The sequence below is a fragment of the Astatotilapia calliptera genome, chromosome 18 (assembly GCF_964374335.1).
Source record: "Astatotilapia calliptera chromosome 18, fAstCal68.1, whole genome shotgun sequence".
Lineage (NCBI taxonomy): Eukaryota > Metazoa > Chordata > Actinopteri > Cichliformes > Cichlidae > Astatotilapia > Astatotilapia calliptera.
In genome coordinates this window covers 30,275,373-30,297,221 of record NC_137439.1, presented here as the reverse complement: position 1 = coordinate 30,297,221, position 21,849 = coordinate 30,275,373, and the positions used below count along the sequence as shown (strand labels likewise).

Sequence of the window (21,849 nt, the reverse complement as noted above, 5' to 3'; positions counted from 1 at the left end):
CTCTGATTTGGTTGTCCAATTTAAAATCACTGTCCAACTTAAAACCAAGGTCAGTAACAACAGATTTAAAATAGACTTCCAGGGATCCTAAAACAACAGAGGAGGACTCACAGGGACCACTGGGTCCAAACACCAACACTTCTGTTTTCTTTTTATTAAAATTTAAAAAGTTTCGAGCCAACCAAGCTTTAATGTCATCTAGACATGTCAAGAGAGGTTTTATGGAGATGGCATCCTTGCGTTTTAGTGTCAAATAAATTTGGCAGTCATCGGCATAACAGTGAAATGAGATCCCATGCCTTCTAAGGATAGAACCCAGAGGCAGTAGATACAGAGAAAAGAGCAGTGGCCCTAAAATTGAGCCCTGTGGGACACCACATGACAGAGGAGCAGAAGACGATTCTGCTCCTATGATACAAAATGTATCATAGGAGCATAGGATACAAATCATAGGATACAAAATGTATCATACAAAATGTCAAATAAATTCAATATACAGCTTGAATTTTCACTTAATAGATAAAATAATAAATCACTCGGTGTCTACATAACTAGCAACAGACCACTGGTTTAAGGGAAAAGAAGAAGTTAAACTAAATTAATTGAATCCATTTAACACTGCCTTGCTACTGCCAGGTTTTTGTAATTACTAAAGTTAAAAAGGACACATACCATAGACGTAAGACAGAAGAGTCAATTTTAATGTTAATTTTTAATAAAAATCACTTGGTCTCTATATCTGCTTTTTTAAACAAAACAATTTATAGTTTCTTTCCACACTCTGAATTCATAAGAAGAAACATGAGTCACACAGCAAACATGCAGTGAATAACAGTGTGGGCTAAGCCTGTAGTGGATAAGGTGGGTCAAACAGAAGCGAATACTATGAATGTCTTCTACATGCAACACAGTGTCTAATAATTACATATGATTAGTATACTCAGTTTTAAATAACCTCCTGTATTCCTTAAATGAAAAGTTGCAGCAAAGAACAATTAGCACACACAAATCACTACAAATATTCATCATGAATCATGCTATTAATGGTAGTAATATCCCCTTTAAACAGTAATCTGACAGAGGTTTGCTCAGCAGCATTGCACACCCTCCCCTGGCTCTGTGTGGGTGACAGTAACTCTTGATCCATCCCATCTCACCACACACATCCATCCACAGTTTTCTGCAAGCAGCTTTTACACTGCGGACTTCATTAATGTGAGGAGATGGTGGAGAATGGTTACTTTATCCACACAGAGATGTGGAGTGTGGAAATGCCAGGAGACAAACCACAGTATAATCACTGCTTAATTAGACAATACAATAAAATAAAAATGCACAAAAAACATTCAGATTCTAATCAAACTACACTAAAGCAAATTACAAATGTTAGTTATCAGTGCTGCTGCCAGATTAATGATCATGTTGGTGCTGCTGATGGGGGGAATGGTGGTGGTGGTGATGAGAAGTAGAATCACCCTGATCCTGCTGATGTAGCGACTGATTCTGGTGACTGGAATGTTGATCGTGGTGGTGTTGATGAGAGGGGGGGTCATCATGATGATGGTCGTGGTGGTGGTGGTGGTGAGTCCCTCCAGAAGCTGTGTCTGCCACTTCTGAACCTTCGTCAACAAGCTGAGCTGTGCCATTCTTTCTGATGTTGTTACCACCGACAGATGAAGTAGAATTATGCTGGAAAAGAGGAATACACAGTCACACACACCATATTCATTATTCTTGAGTTAAAGCTGCATCACACTCACAATTGTCACATTTATTTCGGCCACTTGGCGGCAGCATATTGAAGTAATGGCACAACACTGATGTAGTAAAATGTTATCAACTTGCTATTAGCTATCATTAACATTAGCTAATGTTTCTGATTAATAATCTCTACCTTGTTTTTAGTCAGCCTCATTTCTGTGAAATGCTCTGCTGTTCTTAAAACCCAATTTCTACTTTTTCCTGTTTTTTTTTTCAATCAAACCAGTTTTATTCCCAATATTTAGGGCCAACTCAAGACAACTCAACTAACTACAAGAGGCCAATCTACCAATAAATCCCAGTCAAGTTAATGTGAAGCTGACCAACAATTCCTTGCCAGTTCCTCACTATGAAAAGGAAACATTACAGAACATAAAAATATTGTGTAGTTTATCCATTCCTCCATCCATTCATTCATTCATCCATCCATTCAGGCATCCATTCATCCACCAATCTAGTCATCCATCCATCCTTCCATCCTTTCATCCAACCATCCACCCATCTTTCCATCCATTCATCCATCCTTCCATCCATTCATCCATCCATCTAGTCATCCACCCATCCAGTCATCCATCTATCCATCCATTGATCCATCTATCTATCCTTCCATTCATTCATTCATTCATTCATTCCTCCATTCATCCAACGATCCATCCATCCGTCCAACCATCCATCCATTCATCCTTCAGTTCATCCATCCATCCATCCATCCATCCATCCATCCATCCATCCATCCATCCATTCATTCATTAAACCATCCATCCATCCATTCATTCATTAAACCATCCATCCATCCATCCATCCATCCATGCATTCATCCATCCATCTCTCCATCCATCCATCCATCCATCCATCCATCCATCCATCCATCCATCCATCCATCCATCCATCCATACTTTCATTCATACTTTCATTCATACATCTATCTATCGTTCCATGAATTCATTCATCCATCCATTCATCCAACCATCTACCCATCTTTCCATCCATCCATCCTTCCATTCCTTCATCCATCCATCCTTCCATGCATCCATTCATCCCAGATGTCATAGGATAAATGACGGGGTACGCCCGGGTCTGTTGATTAGTTCTGTGAACTATAACATTGGACTTCATTCATTTCGCACACATTTTTCCACTGATCACTCACAGTGCAGTTACAGATATTTTTCTGATAAGTTGCTCTGATTGCAGCCTCTACGAATGGGTGATGCAGAAAACTGTAAGGCATCACTATATGAAAGGTGAGGAGACCACACCTGGAGAAAATGAAGCAGAAAGAGAGGGAGAATTGAAACTCAAATTCATAACGTCCACATGATGCATATAAATATGAAATGTGTGTGGAACTAAAGGAAGAACAACTTTTTCCGTCTGCATGGGGTTTTATACATGTTCTCTCCTCTACTCCTTCATGTACACATCATACCATTATCTACATTACCCTGTTTTAAGTCCTGCTATCTATGTAACCGTTCACATGCATGATTTAAAGCAAAGTTCAAACATTTAAAGTGTTTTGCCCTAAATAAAATCAAAAATATGAGGTAAATGTCATGAGGGCAGGTTCATCTCACCTGTCATAAACCAGGAAGTCATCTTTGTCTCCGTCCAGAGCCTCCCACACGTCATTTTGAAGAGGTTGCTGCTGAAACACGGGGACCCCGGTGGGAGCACTTCTCTTCAGCTCCCAATACATTGCTCTGGAATGAGCGTCACGCTCATTTACTATTATGAAAGACACCTCAGTCATGTTGCTGCGATTCAGCCTATCACGCAGGCCTCCAATTCTACGGATGAACAGATGGAAGACAAGATAGAGAGCTGGGTATAATCTCACATCGCTGTTAATCTGGACAGTTGGAAAAGGTTTTTCTAGAATCACAGGACGTCAAAGCCTCGACTCAAGGAACACGGAGGGCTTGTCTGTCTTCAAGTTTTAAGAGAAAAAAAATAAAAGGATGATAAATCTTTACTACACTAATTGTGCAGCAGAATCATGTTCAGAGGCTTATAAGAGGAATTCTGAGCAACTGTCTCTCCACAAGAACACCTTTTGTACAAAGATCATGTTTGTTTTACATTTTTCTTAATTTTACTCTTCAAAATAAGACAAAAAAATCAGCTCGGATTATATGGTCTAATAATACATAATTCTTCTTATATTGTTAATATTGGTATACTGTAATGTTGTATCCGAGCAATTTCAGTAAACACATGAGAGATTTAAGGTCTGTATAAAGATGGTGTGGATTCCTTTTCTGTTTTTCCTTTAACAACATGCTATCTAGAAGTCTATTTAAAATGACTTTTTTTAAACTAAAATACAAATTTGAGGACTATCGGGAAATAGTGTTTCAGAAAATAACAAGACTATAGAGAAAATTGTATTATTAAGAAGCCAGTAAAAAAATACATACAACTGGTTAATGGGTTTACTCTTCAAAATAAAACTTAAAAATAGGAGTTTTAACTATTACAACTTTCTTACTTGGATGCCTGCCTGAGGCAGAACTGTCAGGCAGCCTTCAGCAGCGCCACCACAGCCACGTTTCCCAACAGGTCTCGCATGGGTGCATATCCCTTAATGTCCCACTGGGGGGCAGGTTTGCAGATCCTGGAGGCATCATTGTCCCCCTCCACAATCAGAGTGCTGTGTGAGGCCCACAGCAGGCCTGGCAATGCTGCGAACAGCCACAACATCAAGAGAGAGCCCATTGTCTCTCCCTGGCAGCCTGGACTGTATCTACCTGACAAGAAAGACATTGTGCAATAATTGAAAAAACAAAAACAACAATTTTTTTGCACCTGATGTGAAGAAGTGAAGAGAAAAAATCTTTTCCAAGGCTTTGTGGCACAAAGTCAGGGGAAAGGAGATAGCACATGCAGACTAGGCAGTCTGGGGTTCAATCAGTAGCGCTCAGTCTGATCCAAAAATAATTAAAAGAGCAAAACATCATTGTGTCTGTCTTTACATGCGAAGATAATCTGCAAAAAGAGCCGGGGTAAACAGCGGGCACAGAGGTATTTTGGGGCACATGGAGAACATGCAAGCATCAAAGCAAAGACAGACAGAGACAGACTCAGAGTGTACTGTCTCTCTGTTTCAACGTGATCTGGATCACTTTTGTTAGATAATTAAAGCCTTTTCGGGTCGCCATTTCTTTTCCTCTCCTAATTTAAATGTTTAGATGTATAACAAGTATTAAAGTGTACAAGACAGGAACAGATCTCTGTGGTTAAACTGCATTAGTTGGAATTCCACAAAATACACCCCTACAATAGTTAATATGTTTGACCTTCAGAACAAAAGACTTAAAGCCTTAAAAACAAACACTTTAAGCCCAAAAAGATGATCTTACCTTTTCTCTTTCTCTGTTCTGCGACCCACACATGCAGACAGTAAACCCCTGTTGTTTTTAAAGCCTTTGAGGCTGACTAGCACTTCCCCCAAATCAAACAGAGACAGAGACAGAAGGAGAGGGGGGAGAGAGAGAGAGTGTATGTGTGAGAGAGAGAAACTAAACAAAGGACTTTAATTGAATGCAAGTAAATTTGAGTAAAATCACACTCTTTATTAATTTAATGGACTACCACAAAATTCTGGTTACCTTGTTGACTGAACAAGCAGTTATTGATTAGGTGGTTATAACTATTGAGTGGACCGATATGAAACATGATATTCATGGTTCCTTGATTCCCTGCACATTTTTGGTAATTCGACTTCTAGGCTATAGCACGGACTCATCTAGGCTGTAGCACTATGTGAAGATCATGTGGTTTTGAACAAAAATGTAAAAATAATATTTGGATAATTTAGATTTAGTTACGATGAGTGAGATTTAGTGCAGACTTTCCTTGAGAATGAAATCTACCCTTGGTGCTACAAGGGTATCCAAAGGTTTTTACTGAGCCCACTCTTACTCTTTAAAACCGAAAACATTACCACCCACCTCTGTTGTACTTTGTGTGTGGTGTTAAATATCAGATGTTAACTCCACATTACACTATAAAAAGCTGGTGAACACAGTAAACATGCAGTTTTTCAGCTGCTCAATCATAGTTACCTACCTATGCGAGCCAAGCTTTAGAGTGTGCAAAGGTGAATGCCACCATGACAAACAAACACAGGGCACCATTTAAGAAAGAGCTCAAAGGCCAAAAATCAGTGATAATCAACATGAAAGACTCAACTTGAAAAAATTTACTAAAAAGAGCTGTTTGATCAATAAATAGGGATGAGCACGAAGACCATGCTTTGTGTGAACTTTGCAAAGTTGATGGTTAATCTTCAAAAATGTAGAAAAATACAAGATCATCTGTTTACACTGACTTAAAGTTTTCTTGCCATTGAAGGTTAACAAGCCAGTTGCAATGTAAATAAATATATTGGCTTTTATGTTACCGATTTGCTCAAAGTCCAACCTGGGTAGCTGTTTGTTTTATGTGGGGAAAAGTAACACACATGACCTGAGATTAAGTTACAACAGTGGGATTTAAAGAGACTTGGGTTTAAGTTTTATCACTAGTAAATTAATATGCTTTCATTTTTATTCTAGCATCCAATGTTAACTGTTACTGTGAGCTGCCTGACATGGAGAACGTGTATAGCTGCAGTCAGAAGTTTCCATCCACTCATGAGCATGAATGTCATAGTCATTTGGGGCTTTTAACGACTTCTTTGAACTGTTATACGGATGATCTTACAGTTACAGCATTACCTTAATGACTTTTAGAAAAAAAAGATTCCGGTGCACAAGTTTAAATTTATTGGATTTTCTCTGATCCACACAGGATCAAAATTATACATACAGGCTCAAATAGATACATGCATTCATTTAAATCTTTTAATAAGTATTGCTCAAGGTTCTACAATGTCTTTCGACTTCTTGTTGGGGATCATAATTGAGCACAACTGGGAGTTTCTCTTTGCCGGTGTACAAAGGTAATGTTTACTGTATTGGCCAGAAGGTCTCAGGAACTCAGGTATTATAGTTATGTATTTTATAAATTAGGTTTTATTTTTATTTTAACTTTTCGCTTTTAATTTAATTGAGTTTTTATTAGTTTTTGTAGTCTTTTTTGTTATTATTGTATAAAGGGTATATATCAGAGGCAAGATTTAGGAAAATGAGTATCACAAAAAAAACCCACAGACCTCCATCCAATACCTCAATAGTCGAGTTTTACCAGTAACGTACCAAAACTACCGTATTTCCCGGACTACAAAGCGCACCTGAATATTAGCCGCACAAGCTAAAATCAGGGGAAAATCCTGTTTTGTACATACATTAGCCGCACCTGACTAAAAGCCGCAGGTGTTTCAATGTTGACTTATCATATGTAAGAGAATATGCACAAAGGGAATTGTCAGGAAAGAGATGGCTGTTTGGAGACATCACTTTTATTAATATTTTGAAAAACAAGTTATGGGTACATATTTGCACATGTAGTACATAACAGTAGCCTACAGCACACCAGAAAAATAGATTCGGACTACCTTTTAGGCTCAGGTGCAGTGACACGGCTTTAACAAGAAGAAAAGTCAGTCATTCACCACCATCTTTCTCTTCTTCCTGCGCACTAAAACCACCAAAGTCCTTTCCTCCAGTGTCTGATACAAATAGGCTCAGGATGGCTTCGTCATCCACTCTTAGCTCCTTTGCTTCGTTGTCACTTTCAAAACCAAAGAAATCCTCGTTGTCAGTGTCAGAGTCGAACACCCTCTGAAGGGCCGTGGCGGTGTCCTCCTCTCCATCATGCAGCAGTCCAGCCCTTCAAAATCCATTGGTGATCTTGGATGCTTTCACACTTTTCCACGCTGTCAGAATCCACCGGTGGAGTTGAGCATAACTTGCTTTTCGCAAGTTTATCGCCGCTCGTCATCCACGCCTCCCGCTGAACGCGTACCGCTACTTTGAAGTTTGTTTTTCGCGCTACTTCGTACGGCACTACGTTGCCTGGCGGACGGACATGTGACTAACATACCACTCTTGAACCCCGATCCTTCCGCCAGGCAACGTAGTGCCGTACAACAGCGGAACACACATAACAAATCGTCTTACGATATCACAAAAATCACGGACAATCCATAGAAAAGCCGGACCTGACTAAAAGCCGCTGGGTTCAAAGCTTGTGCAAAAAGTAGCGGCTTATAGCCCGACAATTACGGTAAGTATTTTCCTGTTTTTTTTATTTATATTTTAGCTAGTTTTCCAAATTCACAAAATCATGTTACTTTAATTTTTTTTGCAAGTTTTTATTTCTGTTTCAGTTAATAAAATTGTTAAGTGTGTTTCCACATCTAGTTTAAGTGAACTATAATAACCTCGCAAACAACTATCAAAAGTAGAAGTTGGTCGACTGCTTTGTTAAGGTCTGATAGTAGACCTAAACTGTCCCCCTCAAATGAGAGGAAACTGGTTAAGAACCACTAATGTTCGCATTTGCTATGAACTGGGAACTGCTGGAACACCGGGGTCACTGTGCACAGAGGAGAGATTTTTACATTGCCATGGGAGTGGATGCCAACCAAGAAAGAAGCCTCTGCTTCAAAATCAGCAACTTGAGCCTCACTCATGAATGAGAAATGGAGGCTTTCTGCAGAAAGGTTTTATGGTAAGACAAGAAAAAGGCTGAGCCTGTTGGCCTCAGTGACAAGAGGTATGTTTGGAGGAGTAAAGGAGAGACTTTCAACTTAAGAACATTGTACCAGTGGTGAAGTATGGTGATGGTAGCATCATCCTCTGGGTTTGTTTTACTGCCAGTGGTACTGGTACTTTGCACAAAGTGGACCGAATAATGAGAGAGGACTGCCTCCAAATGGACCCAAATGTATTGGAGTCTCAACATCACAAATTAACAGCTAGACGGTTGAAACATGGACATAATTGGTTGTTCCAACATGACATGATCTCAAACACACAAAGCAGGCCAACATTAAGCTGCCAGAATGGCCTTCCCAAAACACTCAACAGTATCGACAATTTGTGGATTAAAAGTCATGTCCGTACCAATGGAAACAGCTACCAAAGCTGTCTGGTTGAGGTACAACTTGCTAAGGGACATTTAATAAAATATTAGTTGAAGTATGTATATATTCAAGCTTCTGTATAAATTTTGAGGTTGACTTAAACTATCCAGAAAATTTGAACACTTCAAAACAGAGCAAAGGGGAAATTCTCAGAGTGAAATTTACACTGTAGTGCAAAATTAGGTTATTCACCAGTGCAGGATTTATTCTTATTTCCTTTTCCATACATCGTTTTTGGAACCTTCTTGAAAAACAGCGAGGGTCTCAGTTGTGTACATGTGACCAAAATAAGGTACAGAAATTCAGTTTTATTAATGCTTAAACTGGAGAGGTATGATTGAACAATATAGTTTGATACTAAACCCATGTTATGGTTAAAGACATAAATCATGTGCTTTACATCCCACCCAAAAAAACAAAAAACAAACCAAAACAAAAAGATTGAAAATAAATAAGAAAAAAAAAATCACAATGTCGAGGGAACACTCTGTAATGAGATGTGTCTATATGAAACTTAAATAAAGTTAAATATTCCAAATGCTAATTTTATTATACATGTAAACAGAGCCAGGAAATATCAGCCAAGCTCAGAGACACTTGACTTTAAAAACACAAGCATCAAACTTGTCAGGGTTTGCGCAAATGACTCCTCTAAACAATTCTCAACTACAATCAGTAACAAGCTACATGGTACACATGCTCTGCACATGTTCAAGCTCACAGTGGGTCAGCATTTTCAGAGGTCCATCCCTGTTTCCTGCTGTTCTGCCGTATCAGTGTCCTTTGCTTTTGGTGCTCGTTGCTCTCAGTTGCTTTTATATCGAGAATTGTTTAACAACTCATGACATATCAGATTTTAATGCACACTATACTCTTAGCCCCACGTCTCAATGTGTATGCTTATCATTGTTAAGGGCTCACTTGATTTTAACCCAATCTTCCCCTATGTTGAACTCATTAGTAAACATCTAGCTCCAAAGCAGGAAATGCAGTCTTCTGGTGGAAAGTCTTGTTTCACTTGTAATAAGCTTCACTGTTTCCCCTACCACCTCTGGTCTCATGATGGTAGTTGGATTTTGCCGAGCACCTATTCTGCATTTTAGTCAAGCTAAAGGAAGCTGAGATTTAAGCTGTTTCAAATAGATTCTCTTAATGCCACGCACCAACACCAAAGCTTATATTTTTATCAATACCTCTTTGGCATCAGGGACCTGAAAAAAAAAAATCTGTATCTGATTCTAGATGGGATAACAGCAGGGTGGGGAGAAAATACTACAAGTAAAACTGTAGGCTAGCCTGAGCATCTCTTATCAGCTGATCACACGCATATAAGCATTTGAGAGTGCAACCAGTTGACATAACAAAAGCAAATTCACGTCAAGTCATTCAAGGAGGAGATACAAAGCACAATAATTCAGCTTTAGTCTTTAGCAATTCACACAAACTGCTAAGAAGACAAAACACCTATCAGTTCTTCCTCATCATTATCTCCAACTTCAGGGGGACTGTCGCAGGTGGCCATGAGCCCCAGGCCTAGCTCTGCCAGCTCCTCGCAGCTCATATCAGTCGTCACCATGATCTTAGTCTCCAAACGGTTACACAGAGTCCTATAGGAGGGTAACGGGTAACCAATCTCTCTCAGGTACTCGTACCCCTTGGTGCCAACTGCACAGCGGATATTCCGGGCTTTCAGGATTGTCTCCGGAGACCAGACAGCACGTCGGGAGCGTTTGGTGAGTGACAGGGCTCGGATCTGATCCTCATACAGAAAATTCTGAAGACCCTTTTCAAGCCGGTCAAGTCGATAAAGACGCTTCTTCATCTCTTCAGCCTGACAGAAACAGGAGTGTATGGTTAGTTTGGGCCATTTTATTGCACATAACACTCATTATTTTGTAACAACTTTCATAATAATTTGCATAACGCAATAAAACCTTACAATGCTCTCCAAAAAAAAAAAAAGAAGCCCAACAGACCAGGCTTTGATTTGCAGGGGAAGTCATCAGCTGTCCTACCTCTTTCTGTAGCCTTGCAGTGTGTTGCATCTCCTGCTCCAGCTGTTTCCTAAGCAGCTGGCAATGTGTGCAGGGCTGCTGATCTTCAGATGTTCTGTCCGCATCTTCCTCCTCTAAGCCAGGCAAAGGGGTGCGTCTGGCATAGCCATGATCCCCGAAATTCAGCTCCTTCTCCACTACACCAAAACACAAGGGAAAAAAGTGCAATTAAATTTCTGAGAACTAGAGTAGAAAAACATCCAAACAAGAAGATATCTTCTTAAATATTTCTGCAGACATGGAGCAATAACTGTACATAGAACTTCTGGGTTTTTCTGTTGAGACAAACATTTCTATTTTTTCTGCAAAATGCTCATCTACATTTACGAGCAACCAGACAACACTGCTTATGTGCAATGTGTTGTTGGGCTGTTTTTACTGTATTTTCCAATAGAAATGCTTTCTACAGCAGTTCATGATGTGAAAAGTAAGAGATAACAGACAACTATACAGTAAGTGTCATGACCTTTCATACACAGCAAGCATTTTGTAGTTCACCAAAAATCCATCCATTGAATTCAATTCTAATCAGAGTAAAAAGGATCCAGAGCAACTTTACACCTTAGATTTCCAGTACCTGGCTCAGGTTTCAAAGGGTGCAGGATGTAGGGAACCGTGAATGCGGGGTAGGGAGGTTCTCCAACATTGAACAGAGTGGGGATAGCATTAGGTTTCAGCTTCTTCCCCCCAGCTGGAGACCTGGCTATTTCCTCAAACTGGCTCTGCTCAAAATGGTCCTTAAAGAAATGAAGCAAGTGCAAAGAAGACATACACTGAATCAAAATAATGAAAAACCAAAAGACATGAATTATAGATATTATGACAAAAGGTTAAAGATTGACAATTAGCTGAACTCAGAAGATAATTATCCGGTGAATAAATATATAAATCCTAATTCTATTTATTCAATTAATCCATGATTCTAGTCTGTTTAGATTTGGTTCTACTTTTTTTCTATTACTATGTTGTAAACTTACTTGACAGAGTCTGGAGTGAGGAGTTGGTTCAAAGTCCCGTCGACAGTTCACCACCCATTTCTTCTTCCGCACAGGGTCTTTGGGGAACCGAAACAGCTGCTTGCCTATGCTGGTTGAATTGGAGCAGTTTGGAGCGGAGCAGCCACCCATTGCACACACAGTCACAACAAACAGCAACAGCACAGCTAAATGTTAAGTTAGCTTGGCTTACAGTACAGCTCAGCTGTGACTTTTAATCATTACTAACTGCGTGCACGCTCTAAAAACGAGAAAATGTTACACTTGCATCAAACGTTAACTTGTGGAAAGCAAAGTCATGCCCTGTAGATTTTTAACAGAAAAAAACCCCACGAAAACAACTTATATCATCTTAACGGGGATAAAATATAGCTGACTTTGTTTGAGCCAAAATGGCGTACTTCCCCACGGTGGTCAAGTATAGTGACGCACTGTTTGTATGCGTCTGTCGGGAATGCCTGATTGAAAATACCACGTACCGCGCAAAAAGCGAAACAGAAGCGGTCAAATGAAAACACAAAGCACACACGCTTGATAACGTTTTACGCTAACTAATTTTAATTTTTGTTTTGCAAGTATTTAGTGGCAAGTGCTCTTTATTTGGAGTCAGGAAACAGTCGAACTGCTGTGAGATATTTTGTCACAGGACCCAAAGAAGCACGTTGAAATGTTTTTGGAAGTTGTTAGCGGTTGATACATTTAAATACTCCCAAAAACAACAGTAGTTAAAGTAAACACTGCGATTTTAAAGACACTGTAACAAGTAAGCGACGAGTAATGTCTCGGAAATCCAGCAGCTGTTAATTAAAACTCTTCCTGAGATAAACTAGCTCATGTTTCAGGTAGTCGTCAGCAACTTTGCAGTTTAAGACAAGCATGGCATCTTCGCTGGTAGTTCCTGTCATTGATGTCCAGAATGAAAACTTTAAAGAGCTTTGGCCTGCTATGGTCGTGGCTATTAAAACGGCGTCCTTCGTTGCACTGGACACGGTAATTACAAGTTCTTACGTGTTGAAAGAATTTGGTTTCTTCCAGGTTTCTCGCCACTTTAGATGCACAGATGGTAATGTGGGAGTTTGCAGAAAATTCACATTCCTGTTTTTTTAGGAGCTGAGCGGTCTTGGGAACAGGAAGTCCTTGCTGGCTGAGTGAGTAAAGGTCTTTCTGAGCTGAAATAGTATTAGTAGGTTGTGCAAGAAGCCTTGGGAAGTAGATGCTTGTATTTTTTCTGGCTCTTGTAATATTTCAGATCCATTGAGGACAGATACAAAGCTATATGTCATGCAGCTCGGTCCCGCTCCATCCTCTCGTTGGGAATCGCCTGCTACAAGAAACTTGATCAAAAGGTGCAAAATGATCCTTTTAGAGTGGCTTAAATGTTGTCATGTACTACACATTAAACCAGTTATTACACCGTACTCATAAGTGTAACATGTTTGTACAGCAGTGCCAGTTAGACTGTTATACACATTTAAATAACGCTATTAGATCTGTATCAAATTACAGAAACTGCCACTGCAGATTTCACAAATGCCACAGGTGATTCATCCTTCCTTCTCTTCCCCCAGCCTGCAGACTCGTACCTGGTGCAGGTGTATAACCTCACCCTTCTATGTTCAGAGGAGTACATCATAGAGCCCCAGTCAGTGCATTTCCTGGTGCAGCACGGATTTGACTTCAACAAGCAGTACGGCCACGGAATCCCGTACTGCAAGGGCAACAATAAGGTAAAGTTTCCTGCTGCTTTGAGTTGTGTCGTCCATTCTGAGTGTTCTGTACCCGCTGTGTTCACTCTGCTGCTTTTCTCTGTTATTTACCACGACTATGTTCTGTCCAGCTCATCACATGTACAGTGACTAACACGCACTTATGCAAAAGCTCTACAAGGATGTAGAGCTTGCTCAGTCAAAAGGTGTACTTACTTTTTCAAATAATATTACATCTGCTGACCTTTTTCTTAAAAAATAAATAAATAAAATAAAAGGTTTCTAACTTATCACGCCAGGGAGGAGTAGTAGGTTTGCCTCTGATGTCAGTTCATTTTCCTCTCTGTTCTTTGTTCTTCGTAAGGGAGGTGCAGATGACCGCGGCGTTCACATCCGAGCACTGTTCACTGAGCTGCTGCGTGCTCGGAAGCCCCTGGTGCTACACAATGGTCTCATTGACATGGCTTTTCTGTACCAGGTGCAAGTTGTTGTCTTGTTTTCACTTTCCTAAGATGTGAAATCTGTTTATGACATTTTCTAAATACCTTTAACATTTATAAAGTATTTATAATAATAGAACTCTTATTTTTACTCTATAAGACTGATGTTTAGCACTGTTGTTTCACATCAAGATGGTCCTGGGTTCACAGCCAGAGCACGTCTGTGTAGTGTACATTTACAATAAAAGGAAAAACTCCAAGGTTAATGCTGCCTGTCTTGGGCCTGGATATGTTTTACAAAACTGATTCAACATTTCTAATGACTTCCTGGTCAAAGAGATGTTTGAGAAGATTGACGAATGTTTGTGTTTTTTTTCTGTTAGAGTTTCTATGCTCACCTGCCCGAGCGCCTGGCCACCTTCACTGCTGACCTGTCAGAGATGTTTCCCGCTGGGATATACGACACCAAATATGTCACAGAATTTGAGCTTCGACTCTCTGCCTCCTATCTTGAGTACGCCTACAAGAAATGGTGAGTAATTTTTATTTATTTATTTATTTTTTGTGTTTTGATTGAATTTTATAGTGGACATTAATTTGCCACTGATATAATTTGCACAACTTGACGCTAATTAAGTTCTCTAAAAGGTAAACAGGACAGTTCCACGTGTGTCCTCTGTGATGTAATGCAGCAGTTACCAGTATGTAAAACCAAAGAACAAAGCCCTTTAACACCTCTTAAAATAATTGATAACTCATTTTTTTTGTAACCTGTTGGCTAAGTCGATGATGAAGGTGCTAAGATTTGGAGTAGAGCAGAAAAGTCTGGTGTCCATAATTATGTCAGTGTACGTTGTCTTTGAAACATTAACCCTGTTTGTCCTTTAAAGCCAAACAAAATCAGCTATCTGTCCCTCTTCTTTCATATCATGTTCTCTTTTTCCCAGTAAGCTGGATAATGGTCGCAGTGTGGACTCCGGAACAAATGGACCTCATGTTCACATAGAGTTCTGTCAGTATGCTGGTCACATGTCCACCTATGTGGACTACAGGGAGTCTCCAGCTGTCGCTTCTGTTGAGGAACAGACTGACATCTGTCAGCGCTTCTCTGTAAGTTTCAACCTTGGATCTTCAGTTGTACAGTTGTGGAAAACTAAAGTGCTCTTTTCTCTCCTGTGTGTGTGTTTTATTTTTTATTTTTGTATGTCTGTTATAATGCAGGAGCCAAATAGATATCATGAAATTGTGTGTGTTTTTACTAATTTACCTAACTTTGTGTTTGTTTGTCTGCCAGGCATTTGGTTGGTGTCCGAATGGCACAAAGTGTCCGTTATCCCATGACACAGACCGCATCATTTTCCAGGACGAGAAAAATAAGGATGACAAGAGGAAGAAAAGGAAGCGACAGAGAGAGAAGAAGAGAAGTGAAGGAGAGGGCTCCTCCATCTTTGATGGTTCTCCGGAAAATAAAATCCCCAACATGGAAGTGGATCCAGAAGATCCGCCAGGAAACCAGCGAGGGACAGTTGCTGAGATGTGCCCAGATGGTTTGCCAGCAATGGACAGTGATGGAAACACCCCACAGAGTGAAGGAAAGAGCTTGGCGACTGACAGCAAGGGGAACAGTGTGTGTGATGAGAACATAACAACAGCCTCAATTGATGACAGCCGGAACACAAAAAACAACACAAATGATGGAAAAAGTGGCGAAGTGAGTGGGACAGGAGCAGGGAGAGAAAAGACGAATGACCGCTCAGCTGGGATTGAAACCCAGAAGAAGAATGCTGACGCAGGGACACATCGGGCAGGATTTGACGCCTTTATGACAGGATACATCTTCGCCTACTCCTGTACCGTCATCAGGAAGGAAGAAGCTGGAGAAGCAGACAAGGAGCAGGAGGAGGAGGAGCAGTCGTGGCTTCCTACCTGTCTTAACAAGGTCTATCTGAGCGGCAAGGTAGCGCCTCTCAATGTGGTAAAGAGTACCTTCTCCAAGTCGTCCAAGGCCCACATGCAGAAGATGGAGATGGTGTGGGGCAGAAGGTGTTAAATTTTGTCTCTCTTGGTTTGTAAGGAATAAATCCCACAGACTTGGACTTGAATCCAGTGACCATTGGGGATGTTTATTGTTTGAAATATATTTGCTTGTAATTGACCTTCTGTAAATGCCATGGTTCACCCAAATCACGTGGTCTCCATACTTGGTCAAAACCTTTGTCCAGATCAAATGAAACCAGTGTCAATATATTAGTTTTTCCTTCAGCCTCAGCTTAATTTGTGTTATTTCAGTGTTGGCATGCTAAGTCATTGTCAGCATTTAGGCATATGCAGTTAGCATTTAGCCCTAAACACAGCAGCACTAAGCTGTGAGTGGACGGCAGGTTGACTCCTGACTGTGAATGAGAGGACAGTTCTGGTGTAATCATCATTTTATCCTAATGGGGAAATGTTCCTGGAGGATGGAGGAATTGATACCACTGACCAAACTCTCATAGAGCACCACCTTCTAATGCAATCATTAATCCATTTGTCAAATATTACATTTAAGATCCCTTGAGTATCGAGGAATTATAACAACAATGGTGAATGAGCACCCAGTTTCTTAAAATCAATGCAGCTTTGCGTTTGAAAAAATATCCCATATTATGCTTACAGTTGATTAAAAGATTAAATGTGTTTTTCTGCTCTTAAAATGTGAGTTGGCAATCGTCAGTAATTAAGATAAAAACAATCCATGGGTGTGTGATTTATAATTAAAAGGGAAGTTTGGAGGTACAGGGGAGGAATAGTGGATACAGTGAACAAAGGATTTTGAATATGGAGCTGCCAGGCAGGAGGAACATTGGAAGCTCACAGAGAGGATCTATGCATGCAGGGAAGGAGGACATACAGAAGGTTGGTATGAGAAGGATAGGGTGATACGGAAGCAAACGTACTGTAGCAATCCTAAAGGAGTTGTCAGAAGAAGAAAATCTGTTGGGTTTCTTAAGTGCTATTAGCTGAGCTACAATAAGACAGGCCCCAAATCATCTAATCAGATTTTTACTACTTTAAATAATTGAAGTTATAACATCCTGTGGGTGATTATCTATGAACAATTTGAAATGTGATAAGTGAACTGATAAATTATGCATTTAGGTTCTACTTAATGATAACATATATGGACTTCGCCATTCAGTTAAACACACATAGAGAGTTAAGTTTGATAAATGAATGAATGATAATGAAATATTGAACAATCAGTAGTTAGGAACTGAACTTAGCTTAATTTAAAATTAATATTTCAAATGATTGTGTTACTTCTTAGATTTTTTTTCCTCAGAAATTATAAGGGGATTTGAAAACCTATTACAATGACAAGTTATCTGAAAAAAAAAACAGTATTTTATGCACAATTGTTACTTTTTTCTTTCTTTTTCAAGTAGTTTTTCGTTTATGGGACACACACTGAGAAATGACATGAAAGACGAGCTGAACGAGCAGAAGCAAAATTGTAGACGCAATTGCGCCTGGCATGCAGAAGAGGGCGGTAACGGGCAGTAAGGTCATCTTGACGCTGCTGAAAAAAAAGCAACGAAGAAGAAACACTCTGTTCGGGAGGAAGGAGTGTGTGTAGTGGAGAAGCTGGTGACAGTCAGCGGACCTTTAGTGTGCGTGTCTCCTTTGGTTCACACAGGCTTCACCTCAGCGCTCTGTGGCACAGTTACAGTTATTTTTCTGTAACGGCCAAATGAGCGAGATAACGTTAACGTCAGAGAACCGCAGCTGATACTCTAGCAATCAGAAATGGCAGCCGATGAAATAGACTACAACATCGTGTTTCCAGATGCAGGGACGTCGGGTGAGCAACATTTCATTGTACTGTATGCTCATGCCTCTGTTAGCTTAGCCTACACGCTAGCTGTGAATTACAAAGCCGCGTTAAAAATGTGTTTTTTTCCCCCCCAAATTAGCTCCAACTGTTTGGACAGTTGGAGCTAATTTAGCCTAGCTTTCTGTAACTGTTTGCCTGATTTATTTTCTTTATTTCTTTGTTTTGTGTGTGTTTTAATCGTGTGCCTTGTTTTCAGAGAGACACTGGCAGGGGACAAAGGAGCCAGTTGTGATACTGTTGGGCTGGGCTGGATGCAAAGACAAGCACCTCTCGAAATACAGCTCCATCTATAATGAACAGGTTCAAACTATATGACACGAGCAAATCACCTGCTCTCATCCCTTCATGAGGATTGTGCCATTATAAATGTTGCACAGGACTGGCCAGTTTTTTATACATCCACTTCTCTCATTCATGCTCATTGTCTTTGTTTTCCATGCTTGCAGGGCTGCGTCACCATCCGCTACACGGCTCCTTTGAAGACTGTCTTTATCTCTGAGTCGTTTGGATACAAGGAGCTGAGAAACACGGCTCTCAAACTGCTGGAGATCCTCTATGACTACGAGGTGGAGAACAGTCCTATTTTCTTTCACACGTTCAGCAATGGTGGCTTCATGCTTTACCGCTACATTGTAGAACTGCTACACAGTGACAAACAGTTCAGTTCGCTGTCTGTTGTCGGGGCCATCGTGGACAGTGCTCCAGGTAGCGGGAACGTCCGTGGGGCCCTGCGTGCACTGACGGCCACCTTGGGTCCAAAAATAAGTCCTGTTTTAAGGTACATCCTCCTAGTTCTCTTTGCTGTGACTGTTTTCCTTCTGAGAATCGTGCTGTACCCGTTGACCAAGTACATTCACAAGAACCACTACGATGCCGTGCAGGACAGGCCGCCCGCCTGGCCTCATTTCTTCCTGTACTCCAGGGATGACCAGGTGATTAGGCACAAAGATATTGAGGGCTTTTTGGAGACTTTGAAGCAGAAAGGTGTCCCTGTGGACAGTTTTGATTTTGTCTCCAGCTCCCATGTTGGCCATTTCCGGTATTTTCCTGAAGAGTATACTCTTAAGTGCCATGACTTCCTGGTTGCCTGCATGAAGGAGTTGGAAGGGACCGAAACAAAAAAGAGACAATACATTCAAAGTCATTGAAATTTCTGCAAAGCTGTCGTATGCAGATGACAAAGGGAAGAAAACCAGACTGCTGAGTCAGTCAGTGTGACACTAGGGTGTGAAATCCTGCCAGTTTATCAAACACTAACTCACATGCTGATGAAGTATGTGAAGCAGTTATATACCACATGAACCTGATGATGAATACAATCCAATCAGTAGCTATACACTGGAGAATTTGAACTCTATCCTTTAGGATAATTTAAATATATTTAATATTGATGTGAAATGTGATTTATTGTAGATTAGCGGTAGTGGTAAGCAGTTTTGAAAATGAAAAATCTGGTTGATCTGTATCTCCGATTTATTAAATTTAATATATACGTGGTTATATTCTAATGGTTTTATATTGAATGAGAATGCAAGGGTGCTTCAAGGAAGGCAGATTTTAAACGTGATTGAATGTTTTCTTCATTAATGGAACTTTGAAAATTGTTGCCACGTAGAGTAAATTCCTTTTATTTTCCTGTGCAAGAAAAAAAAGTAAATACCCAGCCCTAATATGTGAGTTTTAACATGAATTTAATTGAAGGACAAAGCTGATTAACAATGAATGTATATGTCCTCTGCAACTAATGTGTTCTTTTTAACTGACGTGCCTTCAATAAACCTGAATGCTCAGAACATGTTGTAAATTTATTTTGGTAAGATGCCTCGTTTATTTTTGCCAAATAATAGGTCTCATGACATAACGATGTTGTTACATGTTACAAACCATTATGAAGCCTGATTCCTCTTGAGCAACATGGTGGCCATAGTGCAGCATGTTCCATTGAACAAAAGCCGGCAATGAAACCTCTACAGTGGGGAAAATAATTTGATCCCCCTGCAGACTATTTTACTTTGCCCACGAAGAAATGAAAAGTCTCTGTTCACTTGTTTTTGTTTCATTTTAACAGTGAGAGACAAAACATCCACCAAAAGTCCAGAAAGACACATTACATAAAAGCTATTTCTCCCAATGATGCAAAGCAATGTATTTGATCCCCTACAACCAAGCCAGAATTCTTGCTACCCCAAATTGGTTGTGTCCATATGATGCACACATTAAAATCAATCAATTACACGAACTCTTAGTCTCACCTCTCTGTGTCTAAAGCACACCTGTCCACAGAATCCATTTTTAGGACCAAGGATGTCAAAGGATGTTGGAGATAAAGTTGTAGACCCTAACAAGGCCAGAATGGGCTCGAGATCATCAGCAAGAAGGTGAGAATTGCTTGTGCAATTGGAAGAAATATAAAATGACCATCAGTTAACCTCATCCTGGAGCTCCATGCAAGATCTTTTCTCATGGAGTGAGATGATGATGGAAAAAGTGGTGGATCAGCCACAATCCCCAAGAACATCATTAGGTAATTAGCCCTGATTTATTTGTCTCCATGATAGAACAGAGAAAACCCGACTAATAGTGGTCAAAACATTTTATATTTCTTTTTATTCAATCATCTTCCGGAAGAGAGAGACCCCTGCACAGCCCAAACGCCAGTTGCAGGATCTCTAACATTTGAAGCTCCACATGTGTCTTATATGGTGTTATTTCGGTACTTCACACGTCACACACAGTTTCATTACAAACGAACTCCTTCTACTCAGTTCCTCTTTTCTGTGTCTGATTTATTAGTATGCCTGTGCACTAAAACTTCCTGTGCAGCTTGCAATAACTTCCCCTTTCTAAGGTCTGTTGCCAGGGCAACCTGTCTAGACTTAGTCTCACTCTGTTCCTCATATTCTACAAAAAACATGCAGTTTCTGGTCAGCCTGTGACCTAGTCAAGTCTGGGCCTCTCATAAAACACTCTAATGAGCAGATAAGCCTTAAAAAATATCTGTTTAATTCTTAACAGTCCTCCTTTTTCATTTTTCTCTTGAGAAATGAACTAATTCCTTATTTATCCCATTAAGTTTACTTACATGTTAAAAGCCTAGGGTATAACATAAGTGATTATGCTAAACAAAATGAAACCTTTCAATTGCCCAACCCTATCTGTCCCCTCAACGGGTTGTATGTGTTCAATGTTTCCTTATTATTTTGTCATAATTACTTCTATCCACAATTAATAAATCAAACAAATAAATCAGGGTGTGAGACAGCACCTTGCATTTACGCCGGGCTGTGAGCTGTCCTAAACCTACTTCCGACACCCCCTTTTCAACTAGAATCCCAGTTTAAATTTCTTTCAATGCCAGTTTAAAACCACTCCTGACTTCCCTCAGTGCACACTGTAAACTCCAAAAGATACAATTAGCTTTTTCTGGTAAAAGGTCCTACTTTACTTTCGTCACTGGTTTGGAAACAGCCTCTATAAAGTTAACCTGCTTCCTCTTTAAAATTTTACCTCGTTTCTTCTTTAAACTTAGGCCTGGTTTCTTCGCCCCCTTTAACGGGTAGCACCTATGAGGTGCTGTAAGGGACATTATTACTGAAACGCTCTCACACACACTACTGAAACGCTCTCACACACACTACTGAAATTTTAGCTCTCACACACACTACTGAAACGCTCTCACACACACTACTGAAACGCTCTCACACACACTACTGAAATTTTAGCTCTCACACACACTACTGAAACACTCTCACACACACTACTGAAACGCTCTCACACACACTACTGAAATTTTAGCTCTCACACACACAACTGAAACGCTCTCACACACACTACTGAAATTCTAGCTCTCACACACACTACTGAAACACTCTCACACACACTACTGAAATTCTAGCTCTCACACACACTACTGAAATGCTCTCACACACACTACTGAAACGCTCTCACACACACTACTGAAACGCTCTCACACACACTACTGAAAT

At 40.1% G+C, this 21,849-nt stretch overlaps 4 protein-coding genes across 8 annotated transcripts; 2 read left to right on the top strand and 2 right to left on the bottom strand.

The window, feature by feature from the left end:
* Positions 1–680: 680 nt before the first annotated feature.
* selenop2 (selenoprotein P2) lies at positions 681–5,869 on the bottom strand. 5 transcript variants are annotated; one of them, XM_026150493.2, is made up of 6 exons: positions 5,833–5,869; positions 5,124–5,205; positions 4,253–4,507; positions 3,339–3,551; positions 2,912–3,020; positions 681–1,689 (listed from the first exon to the last, which is right to left on the bottom strand). In XM_026150493.2, the coding sequence occupies exons 3-6, from the start codon at positions 4,477–4,479 to the stop codon at positions 1,411–1,413; spliced, it is 828 nt and encodes a 275-aa protein (XP_026006278.1). In that variant the 5' UTR covers positions 4,480–4,507; positions 5,124–5,205; positions 5,833–5,869; the 3' UTR covers positions 681–1,410. The 5 variants fall into 5 exon arrangements, with proteins under 5 accessions (XP_026006278.1, XP_080149347.1, XP_026006277.1 ...); XM_080293221.1 differs by having other exon boundaries at positions 4,253–4,511; positions 5,833–5,852; XM_026150492.2 differs by lacking the exon at positions 5,833–5,869 and having other exon boundaries at positions 4,253–4,511; positions 5,124–5,222.
* Positions 5,870–9,082: 3,213 nt separating this feature from the next.
* LOC113010555 (uncharacterized) lies at positions 9,083–12,252 on the bottom strand. The gene is made up of 4 exons (XM_026149659.2): positions 11,826–12,252; positions 11,426–11,585; positions 10,810–10,985; positions 9,083–10,625 (listed from the first exon to the last, which is right to left on the bottom strand). The coding sequence occupies exons 1-4, from the start codon at positions 11,973–11,975 to the stop codon at positions 10,242–10,244; spliced, it is 870 nt and encodes a 289-aa protein (XP_026005444.1). The 5' UTR covers positions 11,976–12,252; the 3' UTR covers positions 9,083–10,241.
* Positions 12,253–12,474: 222 nt separating this feature from the next.
* On the top strand, positions 12,475–16,682 carry toe1 (target of EGR1, exonuclease). Its single transcript, XM_026149658.2, has 9 exons — positions 12,475–12,606; positions 12,686–12,833; positions 12,951–12,991; positions 13,093–13,189; positions 13,412–13,570; positions 13,914–14,027; positions 14,373–14,521; positions 14,937–15,099; positions 15,284–16,682. The coding sequence occupies exons 2-9, from the start codon at positions 12,720–12,722 to the stop codon at positions 16,037–16,039; spliced, it is 1,593 nt and encodes a 530-aa protein (XP_026005443.2). The 5' UTR covers positions 12,475–12,606; positions 12,686–12,719; the 3' UTR covers positions 16,040–16,682.
* An 879-nt stretch (positions 16,683–17,561) lies between these two features.
* tmem53 (transmembrane protein 53) lies at positions 17,562–19,656 on the top strand. The gene is made up of 3 exons (XM_026149660.2): positions 17,562–17,830; positions 18,060–18,163; positions 18,310–19,656. Exons 1-3 carry the CDS (start codon positions 17,776–17,778, stop codon positions 19,009–19,011), a joined length of 861 nt encoding a protein of 286 aa, XP_026005445.1. The 5' UTR covers positions 17,562–17,775; the 3' UTR covers positions 19,012–19,656.
* Positions 19,657–21,849: the final 2,193 nt, after the last annotated feature.

Bases quoted from the DNA above. Each gene is read 5' to 3' on its own strand.
- LOC113010555 (XM_026149659.2), bottom strand. From the start codon at position 11,975: ATGGGTGGCTGCTCCGCTCCAAACTGCTCCAATTCAACCAGCATAGGC. The intron at 11,586-11,825 runs GTAAGTTTACAA...CATTTCTTTAAG, and splicing joins CTCACTCCAGACTCTGTCAA to GACCATTTTGAGCAGAGCCA. The intron at 10,986-11,425 runs GTACTGGAAATC...GTTTTGGTGTAG, and splicing joins CCCTTTGAAACCTGAGCCAG to TGGAGAAGGAGCTGAATTTC.
- toe1 (XM_026149658.2), top strand. From the start codon at position 12,720: ATGGCATCTTCGCTGGTAGTTCCTGTCATTGATGTCCAGAATGAAAAC. The intron at 14,522-14,936 runs GTGAGTAATTTT...TCTTTTTCCCAG, and splicing joins GAGTACGCCTACAAGAAATG to TAAGCTGGATAATGGTCGCA. The intron at 15,100-15,283 runs GTAAGTTTCAAC...TTTGTCTGCCAG, and splicing joins ACATCTGTCAGCGCTTCTCT to GCATTTGGTTGGTGTCCGAA.
- tmem53 (XM_026149660.2), top strand. From the start codon at position 17,776: ATGGCAGCCGATGAAATAGACTACAACATCGTGTTTCCAGATGCAGGG. The intron at 17,831-18,059 runs GTGAGCAACATT...CCTTGTTTTCAG, and splicing joins TCCAGATGCAGGGACGTCGG to AGAGACACTGGCAGGGGACA. The intron at 18,164-18,309 runs GTTCAAACTATA...CCATGCTTGCAG, and splicing joins GCTCCATCTATAATGAACAG to GGCTGCGTCACCATCCGCTA.